At 37.3% G+C, this 15,496-nt stretch overlaps 1 protein-coding gene across 1 annotated transcript in view; it reads left to right on the top strand.

Annotated features, from left to right (window-relative positions):
- Positions 1-15,496, top strand: part of trpm4a (transient receptor potential cation channel, subfamily M, member 4a) — a 59,851-nt gene that overhangs the window by 28,497 nt on the left and 15,858 nt on the right. Inside the window, exons 13-19 of the mRNA XM_032586581.1 lie at positions 2,681-2,809; positions 3,013-3,142; positions 5,293-5,438; positions 6,680-6,792; positions 9,646-9,753; positions 9,840-9,892; positions 14,266-14,498. Coding sequence (XP_032442472.1) covers positions 2,681-2,809; positions 3,013-3,142; positions 5,293-5,438; positions 6,680-6,792; positions 9,646-9,753; positions 9,840-9,892; positions 14,266-14,498 — 912 coding nt within the window. The remainder of the gene's footprint in view (positions 1-2,680; positions 2,810-3,012; positions 3,143-5,292; positions 5,439-6,679; positions 6,793-9,645; positions 9,754-9,839; positions 9,893-14,265; positions 14,499-15,496) is intronic.

Below are 15,496 nucleotides of genomic sequence, written 5' to 3' on the forward strand. Positions count from 1 at the left end.
TGTTAACACAACATGTCAAACAAGCAACACACACTCAAGGACACACACTGGACCTGGTTATCAGTAAGGGTGTGAATATTTCCAATGTCTCTGTAACTGATGTCGCCCTGTCGGATCACTTCGCTGTTATCTTTGAAAGTTCTTTATCTTTTAACCCACTTATACTAACAGCAACCATAACAAAACTTTCTCTCACTGAAAACACAGCAGAAACTTTTGATCAAATCTACTCTTCTTCCTCACCCTTAAGCTGTAATGATGTAGATAAGTTGGTAAATGATTTTCAGTCTAAAGTTTCAGATATTATTGATTCCATTGCCCCAATTAAAATGAAGGTTGTGTCTGGTAAAAAGAAATCTCCATGGAGGAATGCACAAACAGTTAGATCTGCAAGACAACTCTGCCGTAGGGCAGAACGAAAATGGCGTAAAACTCAACTCCACGTTCATTGTGGCATCTATAAAGAAAGACTACGTAACTATCATTTAACACTAAAACATGCAAGAGAGGCTTTCTTTGCAGATGTCATAAACAAAAACATTAGCAATGCTCGAGCTTTATTTGCAACAGTTGACAGAATCACAAACCTTCCTGTGACGTTACCACCTGAATTCCAATGTATTGCCGCCTGCAACCAGTTTTCCAGCTTCTTTTCAGAGAAAATTCAAAACATCAGAGGATTAATCTGTACATCCACTATAAAGTCAGTACCAATGCTGTGCCCAAACAAAACAAATACAGGAAAAATGACCCAATTCCAACTACTTAATTATAAAACCCTACAGGAAATTATAAGTCAACTAAGCTCAAGTTCCTGCTGTCTGGATGTTTTACCCACACATTTCTTTAAGAAAGTCCTGCCTGTTATTGCTTCTGATCTGATCCAAATAGTAAACTCATCGCTCTCATCAAGCGTTTTCCCCCAGGCTTTGAAAACAGCAGTAATCAAACCACTGATAAAAAAGAACAGTCTGGACAAATCACTAATGCAGAATTACAGGCCGATCTCCAACCTCCCATTCATCAGCAAAGTTATTGAAAAAGCTGTGTGTAAACAATTAACTAGCTGCCTAACAATAACCAACCTCTTTGACTCCTTCCAGTCTGGTTTTCGTGCTCACCACAGCACAGAGACCGCCCTCGTAAAAGTGTTCAATGACATCCATATAAATACGGACTGTGGCAGAACCACAGTGCTGGTTCTGTTGGACCTCAGTGCAGCTTTTGACACTGTTGACCATGACATATTACTGAACCGACTGGAGAGTTGGGTCGGACTCTCCGGTCCAGTGCTTAACTGGTTTGAATCTTACATAAAGAACAGGGATTTCTTTGTTTCAATTGAAAACTTTTCATCAAAGAGGTCAAAGGTCACATGTGGGGTACCCCAAGGTTCAATCCTAGGACCCTTTTTATCCAATATTTATATGCTCCCACTAGCTCAGGTTATAACAGGAAATAATATTAGCTACCATAACTATGCAGATGACACACAGCCCTACATTACAATGTCACCAGGTGACTCAGAGCCCATCCAATCATTGAACAGATGCTTAGAACAGATAAATGTGTAGATGTGCCAAAACTTTCTCCAGCTGAACAGAAACAAAACTGAAGTTATTATTTTTGGACCTAAAGAGGAACGATCTAGAGTCAATGCACAGCTTCAGTTATTACAACTGAAAACCAGCGATCAGGCCTGAAACCTGGGAGTAGTGATGGACTCTGACCTGAACCTCCAGAGCCACATAAAGACAGTTACAAAGTCGGCCTTCTATCACCTGAAGAACATTTCCAGGATCTCAGCCAGATCTAGAGAAACTCATCCATGCGTTCATCTTCAGTCGTATTGATTATTGCAACAGCGTCTTCACAGGTCTGTCCAACAAATCAATCAAACAGCTGCAGCTGATCCAGAATGCTGCTGCTCGTGTTCTCACTAAAACCAGGAAGATAGAGCACATAACACCAGTTTTAAAGTCCCTACACTGGCTCCCTGTAGCTCAAAGAATAGACTTTAAAATACTGTTGTTAGTTTACAAATCACTGAATGGCTTAGCACCACAATACATTAAAGATCTGCTGTTGTTGTATCAACCTTCCAGACCTTTCAGGTCTTCCGGTTCTGGTCTGCTCTGCATCCCCAGAACCAGAACCAAACGAGGAGAAGCAGCTTTCAGCATCTATCCACCACAAATTTGGAACAAACTTCCAGAAAACTGTAAAACATCTGAAACACGGACTTCTTTTAAATCTCAACTAAAAACCCACCTGTTTAGAATTGTATTTGAAACGTAATCAATTACAAATTTATTGATGGAACTTGACTTAATGCTGTGTTTTGATTATTGATTCTATGTTGCATTGTGTTTCTGTGTTTGTAATGATGTAAAGCACTTTGAAATGCCTTGCTGCTGAAATGTGCTATACAAATAAAATTTGATTGATTGATTGATTGATTGATTGATTGATTGATTGATTGATTGATTGATTGATTGATTGATTGATTGATTGATTGATCATTAATGAGTTGATATAAATATGTCATGAGAGATATCTATTGTATATAAAACAATCTTATAGGTAAAACCAACATGTAAAATCATATTATGTGTGGAATAGAAAAAGAGATAAGAAAGAAACTAACTGCTTGCTCTGATTTGTCTTTTCCAAACTTCAGCAAGTCAACAAACTCCTGCAGGGCGAATGTATATATAGCAACCAGTGCTGCCTCTCACCCTGGGCAGCTCTCTTCATTTGGGCTGTTTTACAGAACCGCACTGAAATGGCTATATACTTCTGGGAAATGGTGAGAACATGTTACTTTAAAAACTTTAGTCCAAGGCTTGTGTGTGTGAACTTATTTAGCTTTAACTTGACCATTTGAAGATGATTGTTCTTTCAGAACCAGTAGCATTAATGTGCAAGTCCTAATACTATCTTTTTCTAAATTGCCTTTTATTTAGCTTCATTTCATTGCATCTTAATTGGCTTGCTGTGTCTCCGTATCAGGCAGGGGAGTCTGTGCTAAGTGCTCTTGGTGCCTGTAAGATTCTGAGGGAGCTTTCCAAACTGGAGAATGACTCGGAGAGCAAGCTGGCCATGAAACAATTGGCACAGAGGTTTGAGAAGCTGGCAAATGGTGAGTTTGCACAGAGAAAATATTTATCAGTTAGTTCCTTTAAGGCTGAAGGCCTAAGAATTCTAATTGAATGAATTTTTACCTTACATATAGAGTTTAAACATCTTAGTAACAGGCCTGGGTTAGAGGGTTAACCTTAACTAGGCCATGTTTTGAAATGAATATGGAAAAGTTTATTCTGTTACTTTTTCGCCAAATGTAAAATCTCAGGGATTGCTTGTGGAGAGTTTCAGTGACTGTCTGCTGATCAACTGGCTGGTAGTAGTCAGTCACCATTCTTCTTCATGAATGTGTGGGCCACAACAACATATAAAAATATTTTTAAAAGTATCAGTCTGATAAAACTATACAACCTTGAGAGAATAAGCAGGGATGGATGGATGGACAGATGAATGAAATATTCAAATTTTCTGAGAAAGTGAATTTAGTTTTTATCAGCTGTAAGCCAGAGATTTGCTTTATGAACCAAGTAATAGAACTGAATTTTCTTTTTGAAGATATTCTAACCTATTGACCTTGTTAAGAATGAGATATTTCTACCTGTTGTTCGTTGTCTTGTCTCCCCACGTGTAAATGTGAAACCATAAAGACAACAATCACTTCACAATAAACCAGAATTTATTCAAACAATCAAATGGATAAAATTTGATTAGATACCAAAGCCACAAAGAAAACATTGATTACCTTAGAAAAATACAAATTACGAAGGCATGTCTTAGGGGAGCACTGTGTGGACAGAAAAAAAATGCAGTCTCACCCCAGCGATCTGAATAGCTGTTTTAGCTCAATTACTTTATATCAAAGTACATCAAGGTGTTTTTTTTCTGTCTGATGCGTTCTGACATTATTTGTTTAAGAGGTGGACTCATCCTACGTCCCAGCAGCACGTGGTTCCGGGCTACTGCTGCACGCAGACAAAGCATGAGACTTTTTCAGGCCAGGAACAATGCACGTCTTATGCTGCATGAAAACAACTCTACTAAAGGTCTAGGCATCTAGTAAATTCACTAAATAAGCCATCCTCCCTACACTCCTTAAATCAGCTTCCCAAGCTAAAAACAATGGATGTGCCATTTCATGCGGAAACATTTCTACTCAAAAAATGTAGGACCGAATTTTATCAGCCAGGTGTACTTCCATCTTCCATACTGCCCCAAACTGGTTTTCTAACTCCACACAAAGCCCTCCTGACCTCTCCATTGACCTGGCGCGTTGCTACATCAAACAGGTTTTGATTATAAAAATTAGCACCCATCCCATATAATATCTTCAAACTCGTATAAAACAGACATGAGCAATTTCAATACTAAAACATCTATTATGCTCAACATTTTTCTGATTAGATTTCTGCTTCTTTGGTTATAATGAACTACAGCATTTTTTCAGATGAATATATGTAACATACATTTTTAAGGTTGTAATCTTATATGAAAAATTGTACTAAGTAGACTAATTTTAATTACTGTATTTTCCAGACTACAGTATAGAGCTCACCTTACTATAAACCACACCACCGGGCTATAATCTGCATGGTTCAAAGTGTGGGGGAAAGAGTAGAAGCTTATAGCTAAAAAAATATAGTAAATCGAATACTACATCTAATTTAAAATACTCTACTGATTAGGCTATACGTAGATTAAACAGAGTCTAAAGTTAACCAAATTTAGGCCTACTAAAAACAAACATAATCTAATATTTCAACATTAGCTAAAATTTACATTAAAAACTAGCATAATTAGACTAATATTTCCAACATCCTGCACCTGTTCATTACTTTTATGAATGTTGACTATGACACTAGCTTAACTTCCATGTAAAAGGCTAATATGTTACCTTTGTCAACCAAGTTATTTGTTTATTGAGCATTAAAGTCATTAATACAAGTCAGTAATATTAAGATTAATATAAAGCATAGTTTTACCAATTTCTCATGTCTTAATCTGTCCTATGAGGTCTGATCAGGAGATAGTGTAAATGAAAATGGCTTGTGATCAACAATGAGGCACTTTGTTGTCTCTTCTTTGACCTAACAAAGCTAAGAACAATGGATGTGCTTAACACTAATTTCAAATTCATAGATTTGAACTTAGTGTTAAACCGGCCAGCTTATGTCCCAAAACTTTCATGTTCTGTTCATCCTGTATTTTCAGATGTATTTGGTGAGTGTTACCAAAGCAGTGAGAGCCTCTCCTTCACACTCCTTATAAGGAAGTCTCCTGTGTGGGGCGGGGCTACATGTCTGGAGATGGCCACGGCAGCCGATGCCCGACTGTTCTTCAGTCATGATGGTGTTCAGGTAGAAAAATACATAGTTCCAAAAATCTGGCCTGTCAGTGACTGAATCCCATGTTTTCTCCATTTGAAGATGATTCCCACTGTGCTTCTCTTGTGTTCCAAAGCCTAAGAAAGCATTTGCTCTATACATAAATGTATCACCTTTTGGATGAGTAAATTTCTCTCTTGTTTATGCCCTTTAGTCAAAACTATTTGAAATCACTCTGTGTGAGAAATGCAGGTGCTCTATGTGAGAAATGATGGCGAAAATAAAGCAAACGTGCACCAAATTCAAATCCAATCTGTTCTCAGTTTATTTCTATATTGATTTTGCACTAAGAAAATTATGTTATTTAGTCAAATTATTCTAAGGATCATAGTTCCCTGATTATCTTGTGTTTAATCTTTTTCAATACTATAGTCAACCTTATTAGTACTGTATTCCACTCCTCCACAGAAACACGGAGATGTTAAAAGTTTACCAGATCACTCTTTAGCCTATTTCAGAATTAGTACTTGTCAGACTGCCCCAGGGCAGCTGTGGCTACCATTCGGTAGCTTGCCACCATCAGTGTATGCGTGAATGGGTGAATGAGAAAGCATTATAAAAGTAAAAGCCATTTACCATTAGTACTCATTGCAACAAAGCTGTATTTTAGACAGAATACATTCTTGTCACACAGTGTAATTGTGATCACATACCTTCTGTAAAGTGAACAAAACAGTGAAAACCAATCATAACTTAATAAGAAAGTAAAATACTCCTAACACCTGTTACTGAAATAGTTAATACAGAAGAGATGTTAATTTTTTGAGCTCGACAAGTATGATAATAAACTCAGAAAGCTGGTATCATTTTCAGATCTTTGTCTACATTTAGAAGTCTTGAGTGGCAAAGTAATCCCCCAGATAACTGTACATAAATTACATATACTATGTATAGCTAGTTGTATATGCTTGCATTGCAATGAAGTGCAAGCTTTGCATAACTCCAACATCTCAGTTCCAACCGCCATCCTCACACACTATAATAAGCATTGTCTATGTGTATTTATGGTGGCAGTCTCTAAACAGAATTTTGAAGAGAAGGAGAAGATAATAAAAAAAAATCATTACTTTGACTTGAGTAATGAAATTTTTGGCCTACTTCACATTTGTCAGGCTTCTCAGTGTTCTTGGACTGATTATGGCTGTAGATACAGGCTGAATATCATCGGTCTTCTGTCTTTGATTACATCATAACCTTTTGTTTCTTTGCTGTAGTCTCTGTTGTCTGAGATATGGTGGGGTGACATGGAAAGGTCTACCAAGGTCTGGAAGCTGATTCTCTCTTTCCTCATGCCTCCGCTCATCTACACCAATCTGATCAGCTTCAGGTTAGTCTTCCCTTATTGCTCTGCAAAACTGTGAGCTTAATATCAGGGTTTGTGCTTGTATTAATATTATTTGATTTGAAATTGTTGATTTCTTTCTGACGTTTTTTTACTGTGAGAGAACAACACTTTATTGATTGAGTTTAGTTTGTCCTTGCTGAGGCTTTTTTTGACATTGTACTGAAACAAAAAGAAGTAATGTATCAAATAGTTTTTCTAAAGCAGAGTGTAAGTTTAGTTTTCCTCCATAATAAGTAATTGATTTGGAAATGAGAATGCATTGTTTGTGTCCTCAAAATTTGTGATTATGTATTTAGAACCAAAGTCATTCTAATATTTTCACAACCAATGATGCATCTTTTTAGTTCAGCTGAATTTACTCCAAGGCTCTTTCACATATTACAGACTCTTAACAAAGGTCATTATATGTACACAGATGTCAGAGAAGAATAAATCAAGTCAAATGAAAATTAATAAAAATTGCTGTCATTAGAGTCCAGTTCAGTCCAATTAGCATGTTGATAATGTTGAAATGGTAATTTTGAAGTTCTTGTACACTAAATAAACAAGATTTCATCCCTCGTTCCTGAGTCTTGACTAACAGTACATCAAAGAACTCTGTTTTCTGTGATTACGGATCTTTAGCTAAACTGAACGTACAGAGGGTGGTCATGTGTATATTACCTTAATCTTATTATTTTGAACTCAGGTAGGCATTAGCCATAGGATATTACTGAAGATTCTTTTGTCTCTCATAACATTGTAACAAGACACATTTAACACCTTGAACCTCAACTGCATAAGGCATATGGAGGAATTTTTCTCCCATACTCTAAAAGCACACATTTTCAGTCTGAAAGCAAGATTTCATGTCTTTTTTTCTCAAATACCAAATACTTTTGCTTACATTTTTATTTTGAAAGCAGGACTTCATATCTTTTTCTCAAAACTTATAATGCTTGTACTCAAAACTTCTCCTTGCGCTCAGACGTAGTCTCTGCTTGGATTGTGCTCGCTTACAAAACATTTTTTGCTTGATCTGGAACAAGAATGCACTGTTGCCTGGCAACCTCTCAGCCAATAGAATGAAAGTGTTCTACTGGGTGCATTTGTTTCCTTCTAGTGGGTGTTCCTGTGTGGCTACTATCGATTGGAGCAACCTGCGCCACCCTCTGGATGTAGGGAGAAACAATGGCCTCAGCTTTCTGCTTCATGTTACACTGAACACTGCCAGTACTGATCAGAAGCACTGCCAACACTGATCAGAAGCAGATCAGCCTTCTGATCGCTAACAGCCTTCTGATATTAGAATAGAATAGAATAGAATAATAGAATAGAAGTACTTTATTCATCCCAGCAGGGAAATTACTTTGCAGTTACAGCATAGAGACAAGACACAATAACAACTACCACTGAGTAGTAGTTGTAGATAAAATAAAAAATAAATATAAAATGCTATAAATTGTAAAAATATAAAATGCTGTTAATTTAAAAAGCAACTTAGAGCAGTCCTGGCAAAGATTCAAAAAATGCAGATATGTATATTTAAATATATGTGCAGCAAGTGTGCCACAGTGCAGTTGTGCAAAATTGGACTGATTAGTGCAGAACAATGATTTAGCTTTTATTGTACAGTGAGATGGCATGTGGCAGGAAGGATTTCCTGTATCTGTCCCTACGACAGCGGAGCTGGAGCAGTCTATGTGAGAAAGCAGGAGTTTGTTCACCCAACCAAGTCCCTACATTGAATGGGTGGAACAGGTTGCTACATCAATAGTAGCCACACAGGCCCACCCGCTAGAAGGAAACAAACGGATCCAGTACAACACTTTCATTCTATTGGAGGTTGCCAGGTGACGGTGCCAAAAGGCGGTTCCAAAGCAAGTAGAAAATGTTTCGTAAGTGAGCAGAGAGTCCTGCAAGAGCGCAAGGAGAAAGGTTTGAGTAAACATTACAAGTTTTGAGACAAAAGACATGAAGTCCTGCTTTCAAAATGAAAATGTGTGCTCTGAAATTATGGCAGAAAAATTCCTCCATAAAGACCTGGCTTGACATGAATCCCCACTAAGCCTGGTTTAACCCTTCTAAAATGGATAAACCAATATGCAGATCACATTATGTCAAGCCTAGCTTTATCTTTTATCCAGAGGCCTGCTTCACAAAACCAGGATAGTGGATATTTGAATATCCTGGCTGTATTAAGTTCCGTCAGGTTGGATGGTGAACGTTTGTGGAACCATTTTCAGATCTCTCCAGAGATGCTCAATTGGGTTTAGGTCAGGGCTCTGCCTGGGCCATTCAAGAATGGTCACAGAGTTACTCCGAAGCTACTCCTTTGTTATTATAGCTGTGTGCTTTGGATCATTGTGAACCTTCGACCCAGTTTGAGGTTCTGAGAACTTGGAAGAGGTTTTCTTCAAGGATATCTCTGTGCTTGGCCGCATTCATCTTTCCCTCAATTGCAACAGTCCCTGCAGCTGAAAAATATCCCCAAAGCTTGATGCTGCCACCACCATGTTTCACTGTTGGGATGGCATTGGGCAGCTCTCATGCTGTGTATATCATAGACATAAATGATATACACTTATGCCTATGTGTATATGAATATGTCTATGCAGGAAAAGCATAGACATATTTATGTCTTACTCCTCTTCCTGCTCTCTTGATTGACTAACAGTCCTTCACAGCCTTGCTGGGGTTCATGGTCTTTATTTTGTCATCTACATACTGTATGTAAGCATGGCTCTGGAAGAATGTAAAAGGGAGATACCACAACAAGAATGTTTAGTTCTTATGATATTTTTTCTTCATTAGACCCTTAAAAGCAGATGTGATGTTTTTTGTGTGTGTGTTCAGGGTACCAGAAGAGGAGATCAAACCTTGTCCAGTTCATCACATCAGAGACAATGACAGCGTAGAGGGGAATGATGCCACTGTCTTGTCCATTTCCGACATCATACAAAAGTAAAACCAAACAATATATAAATCAAACTATTGTGTTTGATAATTTTAGTACTATTTGTAACAATAAAACCCCATGCTTGTTTTAGCTGCAGTGAGGAAGACATGGAGGAATTGAAGACCCTGAAGGAAAACTTAAAAGGCAGGTTTGGATGTGTGTTCTGCTATTTGTATAGGTGTGTGCTAATGATGTAAAAAGAAAGAAAATCACAATATAGAACTACAGAGGTTAGCAAAAGCAAGAAAATAATAATAATTAAACAAGTCATGAATAAGTTAAGACTTTCAACTCAAATATTGTTCTTTTTTTGTTTTGGGTTTCTTTTTGTTACTTTCTTCTTTTTTTTTTACAAGAAACATACTGTGACTCAGGACAATGTTAAAATTGCCAGAAGATGTCACGGAAACATTTATACAGCATCTTTTGCCTCACAAGGTAAGGTTTGTTGATGATGACCAAGGGTGTAGAAACAAGTTTATCATTGGGGGGGACAAATATCAGAATGTGTTACAGATTTGTCAGGTTCACATATCAGAAACCTGATAAATCTGTAAATAACTTGAGCAGAAATGTCATAAACAATAGTCTCATCAACACGTTTCTTAGCAATGCTTTAATCCAATCTAACACATTAGATTAGTAACAACTAATCTAATACTTACTTGTTACTATTGACAATCCAATAATCAGAGACAAAATAACAAGAGTCATTTTCTATGCTTCTCTCATGCAGTAGTCTAATACAATGAGGAGAGAGGATCAAAGCCCCCTAGTGAAGGATGGATTTTTCATTGAATAATCAAGTTACTTTTTCAAAGTAACTGTCCCATCTCTGGTAATAAATTAACTACAGTGTCTATATATATTTTTATCTCAAGGTGGCAAACTGCCCAAAACCATCATTTCCATTTCCTCTTGAACAAAATGACTTCGGTCTTTAATCAAGCAAACTGTCATTCCAGGTCTGTACACTCACTTTATCATTTGCCTCACAACTAGCAAGCTAAATACTCAGGTAGAACACACAAATTTGCTAGCAGCATTTTGTATGTATTTTATTGGTCAAAATACATTTGATTATTGGTCAAAATGCATTTACATATTTTGACTGGCAACTGAACTGAACTGGTTCTGCCTCTTTCTAAAACCTTAACCATAAAAGAGATAGTGACGTGTTCCTAAACTTACAAAATATAAAATGGCTTCAGAGATGAACATCGAAGGTACAGCTCCACAGTATAAAAATGGTTTATTTTAGACTGAAACAGGAAAAATACATTCCACTAACAGATCACTAGAGAAGCATTTCACTATATAAATGTACAGAACGCTAGTGGGGTGTTTTACTGCAGCTGATAACCTAATCATAACCTAACCATTACCTTCATAACAGATAGGTACATATGTACATACAGTATATAGACTAATTTAACATAAACCATGGATATCTTAACAGAAGTGTAGTGCAATAAGTTCACTTGAAGTAATTACCAACAGCAAACTTTAGCTACACAACTCTAACATTCTTGCAGTCATTTCCAATATTGAACATTTCCGCATTTTGGCTACAACTGCCCTAGATAGTATTTATTGAAAATGTGTCAAGTCATTTTTAAACATTTTTAAATGGTATCAATAGCTGTTTTCTGACTGTTCTATTTGTTTTCCCTTACTTATTATGTTTTCTATTGAAATTCAGAATTATTCTTATTACTAAAATATCTCAGAAAGTGTTCATTATTAATTCCATGGGCCGTCATCATTCCTGTGTTATCACAGTATTTTTCTGACCGCCTGCTAGCTTAGTGTTGGCTTCCACTTCCCAGACTCACTCACACACACACCTGTCCTCCTGCCTGCATGAAACGCTTCCTCTTCATGAACATTTCCATTCCTTCCTAGAGGGCAGCAGCAGCTAATCTGAACTCTTCATCAATCTTTCCCTGGTCACATCTCTTTGTCTCATCATCCTTCTCCGACAATAATGAATCCCCTCAATCACTAATTCCCCCTCCTTCTCCACTATTGAATCTGCTCCAACGGGTAAAGTTTGTGTTGTAAACATATCAGTTAGTTTGACACATTTTTCTGAATGGGCTTATGCACTTTTTAGCTTTTAGCTTTTAGTTAGATTTTCTGACTTGCCCCGCCTCTTATCTGCACACTTTTTTCGGAGTCCAGTAGGCTGAAATGGCCTAGTGGGCCAAGTGGGCCAAGTGGGACTGTGGGACTGAGGGATTTCATTGGATAAGTCCAATGTCTGTCAAAAAATCAACCCATGGGCTGTCGCGGTCGATAAAAATTATATTTAATATACTCCTTTTGTTAAATTATGGGCCGCCAGATATGGACAGTCTGTGCATCAGTCTGTAGTCCAGACGGTCAGTCCTCCCCTGGACAGAAGATCAAACTGAATCCAGCTTTTTTTTCTTTTTTTCTGTTCAAATTGTCAACCCATCACAGTCTTGGGTGTGTTGCTCCGATTTACATGCCACTTCATACTTTTACCCGCATTTGGCCAGTGGCGGTCGCGAATTTCCATCATTGTTATCAACATTCAATTTTAGTAAGTTACCTGGTCTTTGTGAATGAAAAGCCTCACCAACTCACTTTACTTGAGTTGGTGAGTATGTTTTGTGACAATTGTGATTTTCTTCAGTTTTGGAATGTACTTTAACAATACTGCATCCAAGTACAAGTGCAAAGTGGCTTATTGGATCAAAGTCATGGCTTTCTATGAGGTGGTATTATCAGTTAAGATAGTTTGACAACTTTTATGAGAAACGCATGGAGAGAATAATTCCTTATAGCTGTGTGTGTGAGGGTGTGCATGTGTGTGTCCATAAGTGTGTCTAATAAGTTGTTTCTCACCAGTGTTATCACGTTGGCACTGCAGCCATCAATGGGACTGGCTGCAGTTAGGGCTAAAATTTACAGTGGCTTGCAAAAGTAGTCATACCCCTTGAGCTTTTCCATATTTTGTCATATTACAACCACAAACATAAATATATTTTATTACAATTTAATGTGGTACATAAAGTGGTATACAATTGCGAAGTAGAAAGAAAGTTATACACAATTCAAAAAGGTTTTAACAAATAAAAACCTGAAAAGTGCATAGCGCAAAAGTATTCAGGCCCCCTGAACTTTGTGGAACCACCTTTTGCTGCTATTACAGCTGCAAGTATGTTAGTGTTTGTTTCTACCACTTTTGCACATCTGGTGACTGAAATTTTTGCTTAATCTTCTTTGCCAAACAGTTGAAGCTCAGTCAGATTAGATGGAGAATGTTTGTGAACAGTAGTTTTCAGATCTATCCACAGATTTTCGATTAGGTTTATGTCTGGACTTTGACTGGGCCATTCTAACACATGCATATGTTTTGTTTTAAATCATTCTATTGTAGCCTGGCTTCATGTTTAGGGTGGTTGTCCTGCTGGAAGCTGAACCTTCGTGCCAGTCTCAAGTCTTTTTCAGACTCCAACAGGTTTTCCCCAACATTGCTCTGTATTTTGCTCCATCCATCTTCACACCAACTCTGACCATCTTCCCTGTCCTTGCTGAAGAGAAGCACCCCCAAGAGCATGATGCTGCCACCACTATATTTGACAGTGGAGATGGTGTGCATTGTTAATTCTCCATCACACATAGCGTTTTGCATTTTGGCCAAAATGTTCAATTTTGTTGTGATCTGACCACAGATCCTTCTTCCACATTTACTTATAGTTTTCTTTAACAGTGACATTCTTCTTGCCACTCTACTATATAGACCACATATGCATTGTGATGACTAATAGTTGTTCTGTGGACAGATTCCCCCTGAGCTGAGGATCATCTGGTCCAGAGTCACCATGAGCCTCTTGGCTGCATCTTTAATCAGACCTCTGCTTGTTCAGCCTGGGAATTTAGGTAGACAGTCATTGTAGGTTTACAGTTGGGCCAGACTATTTCTTGATAAATCTCTCTCTAGCCTAAGTCTGCTTTAAACTTCTCTACAGCTTTCTCTCTGACATGTCTGCTGTGTTCCTTTGACTTCATGATGCTGTTTGCTCCCCAATATTTCTCCAAACCTCTGAGGTGTCAGAGCAGCTGGATTTGTTCTGACATTAGATTACACACAGGTGAACTCTGTTTAGTCATTAGCAGTCATCAGGCAACTTCTGAAGGCAATTGGTTGCACTCAAAGGAAAGGGGGCTGAATACTTTTGCACACCGCACATTTCAGTTTTTTATTTGTTTTGAATCATGAATAATTTTCTTTCTACTGTACAATAAAACACTTTGTATTGGTCTTTCACATTAAATTTTATTGAATTATATTTGTTTGTCATAATGTGACAATATATGCAAAAATTCAAGGGGTATAAACACTTTTACAAGACACTGTAGCTTACCACCAAGTCTAAAGAAAACACCACTCTGAATAATATAGAATGTTAGTAATATTATTTGGTTATGTTGTTGTAGTTGGCACTGACTTAACTTGTTGTATCTTGTGCTTCTTTTTCAACCAGACTCCATGAAGACTAATTCCAAAAGACCGTTTATCGTTTCAAGGTGGAGGCAGTTTTGGTATGCCCCTGTGACCTCATTCCTGGGCAATGTGCTGATGTACTTCCTGTTCCTTTGCCTGTTTGCCTATGTTCTGTTGGTGGACTTCAAAAGTCCTCCCCCAGACGGCCCCTCCACTTTGGAATTGGTGCTTTACTTTTGGGTCTTCACATTAGTATGTGAAGAGATCCGACAGGTTGGTTATTTCCACACAAATTTATCTACACTGACACACATTATCACATTGTTTACTTCTTAAAACCATTACAGCTAGAAAATTGTGGAAAATAATATTTATTTACTATAATAATCTTTCTAACACTATTTTACCCCTTAAACCTTTTCACATTTTGTCCCATTATAAGCAAATAAGACCATGCATTATTGAGCTAATAGCATTATGAAGACCAAGAGATATCACAGACAAATCATGGAGAAAGTTGCAGAGAAGTTTAAAACAAGGTTAGGTTCTAAATTATGGAGCTCCAAAGATAAAGGTAATTTTATTTATATAGCACATTTTCAGCAACAAGGTAATAAAAATGCTTTAAAGGAATTAAAAGAAAATACAAACAAAATAAACCAAAGGAAAGAGCAAAAGAAGGAATCTAATGTTGATCTAAAGTATGTAAACTAGATTATTCAAGGTTGGTAGATGAGTGTAAGTAAGTATCCTCTAGTCTAAATCCTTTTCTGGAATTAGACTAGAGGACATGGGGAGAAAAAAAGCAATCCCCACTTACGTTCTTGAGATGCCGAGAAACGTTTTGAAAAATCCAGCATTCCTTTTTTGGGTTAAAGGGCTGTTTATACACTTTTTGCAAATGTATTGTTGGAGTCTAAAGAAGAGATATGAAGGATGGTTTAAAACATTTCCTATGGTCTAGAGATGTCCTAGATGAGAGTATTATTATGCGAAGAGACACAAAGCTGAAGTTGGTGTCTGATTGCAGCTTCCTATTCATGAAATGGCTAAAAGGCGATTCCACCTGTTTTTACACTATCTTCAGTATCTTTCATCTACTCTAGTTAATTACAACATTTAGATTCTTCAAACCTTGACTAGAAGAGCGATTTCAGCACTTCATTTGCGTCTGGGCCATATGAGAACTGATCTCTTCCTCTGAAATTAGCATTATTGTGTTGTTTTCCACTTTTAACTTTCTGTTTTCTCTCATTGTTTTTATATTCAGT

This window comes from Xiphophorus hellerii, chromosome 16 (genome assembly GCF_003331165.1).
Source record: "Xiphophorus hellerii strain 12219 chromosome 16, Xiphophorus_hellerii-4.1, whole genome shotgun sequence".
NCBI lineage: Eukaryota > Metazoa > Chordata > Actinopteri > Cyprinodontiformes > Poeciliidae > Xiphophorus > Xiphophorus hellerii.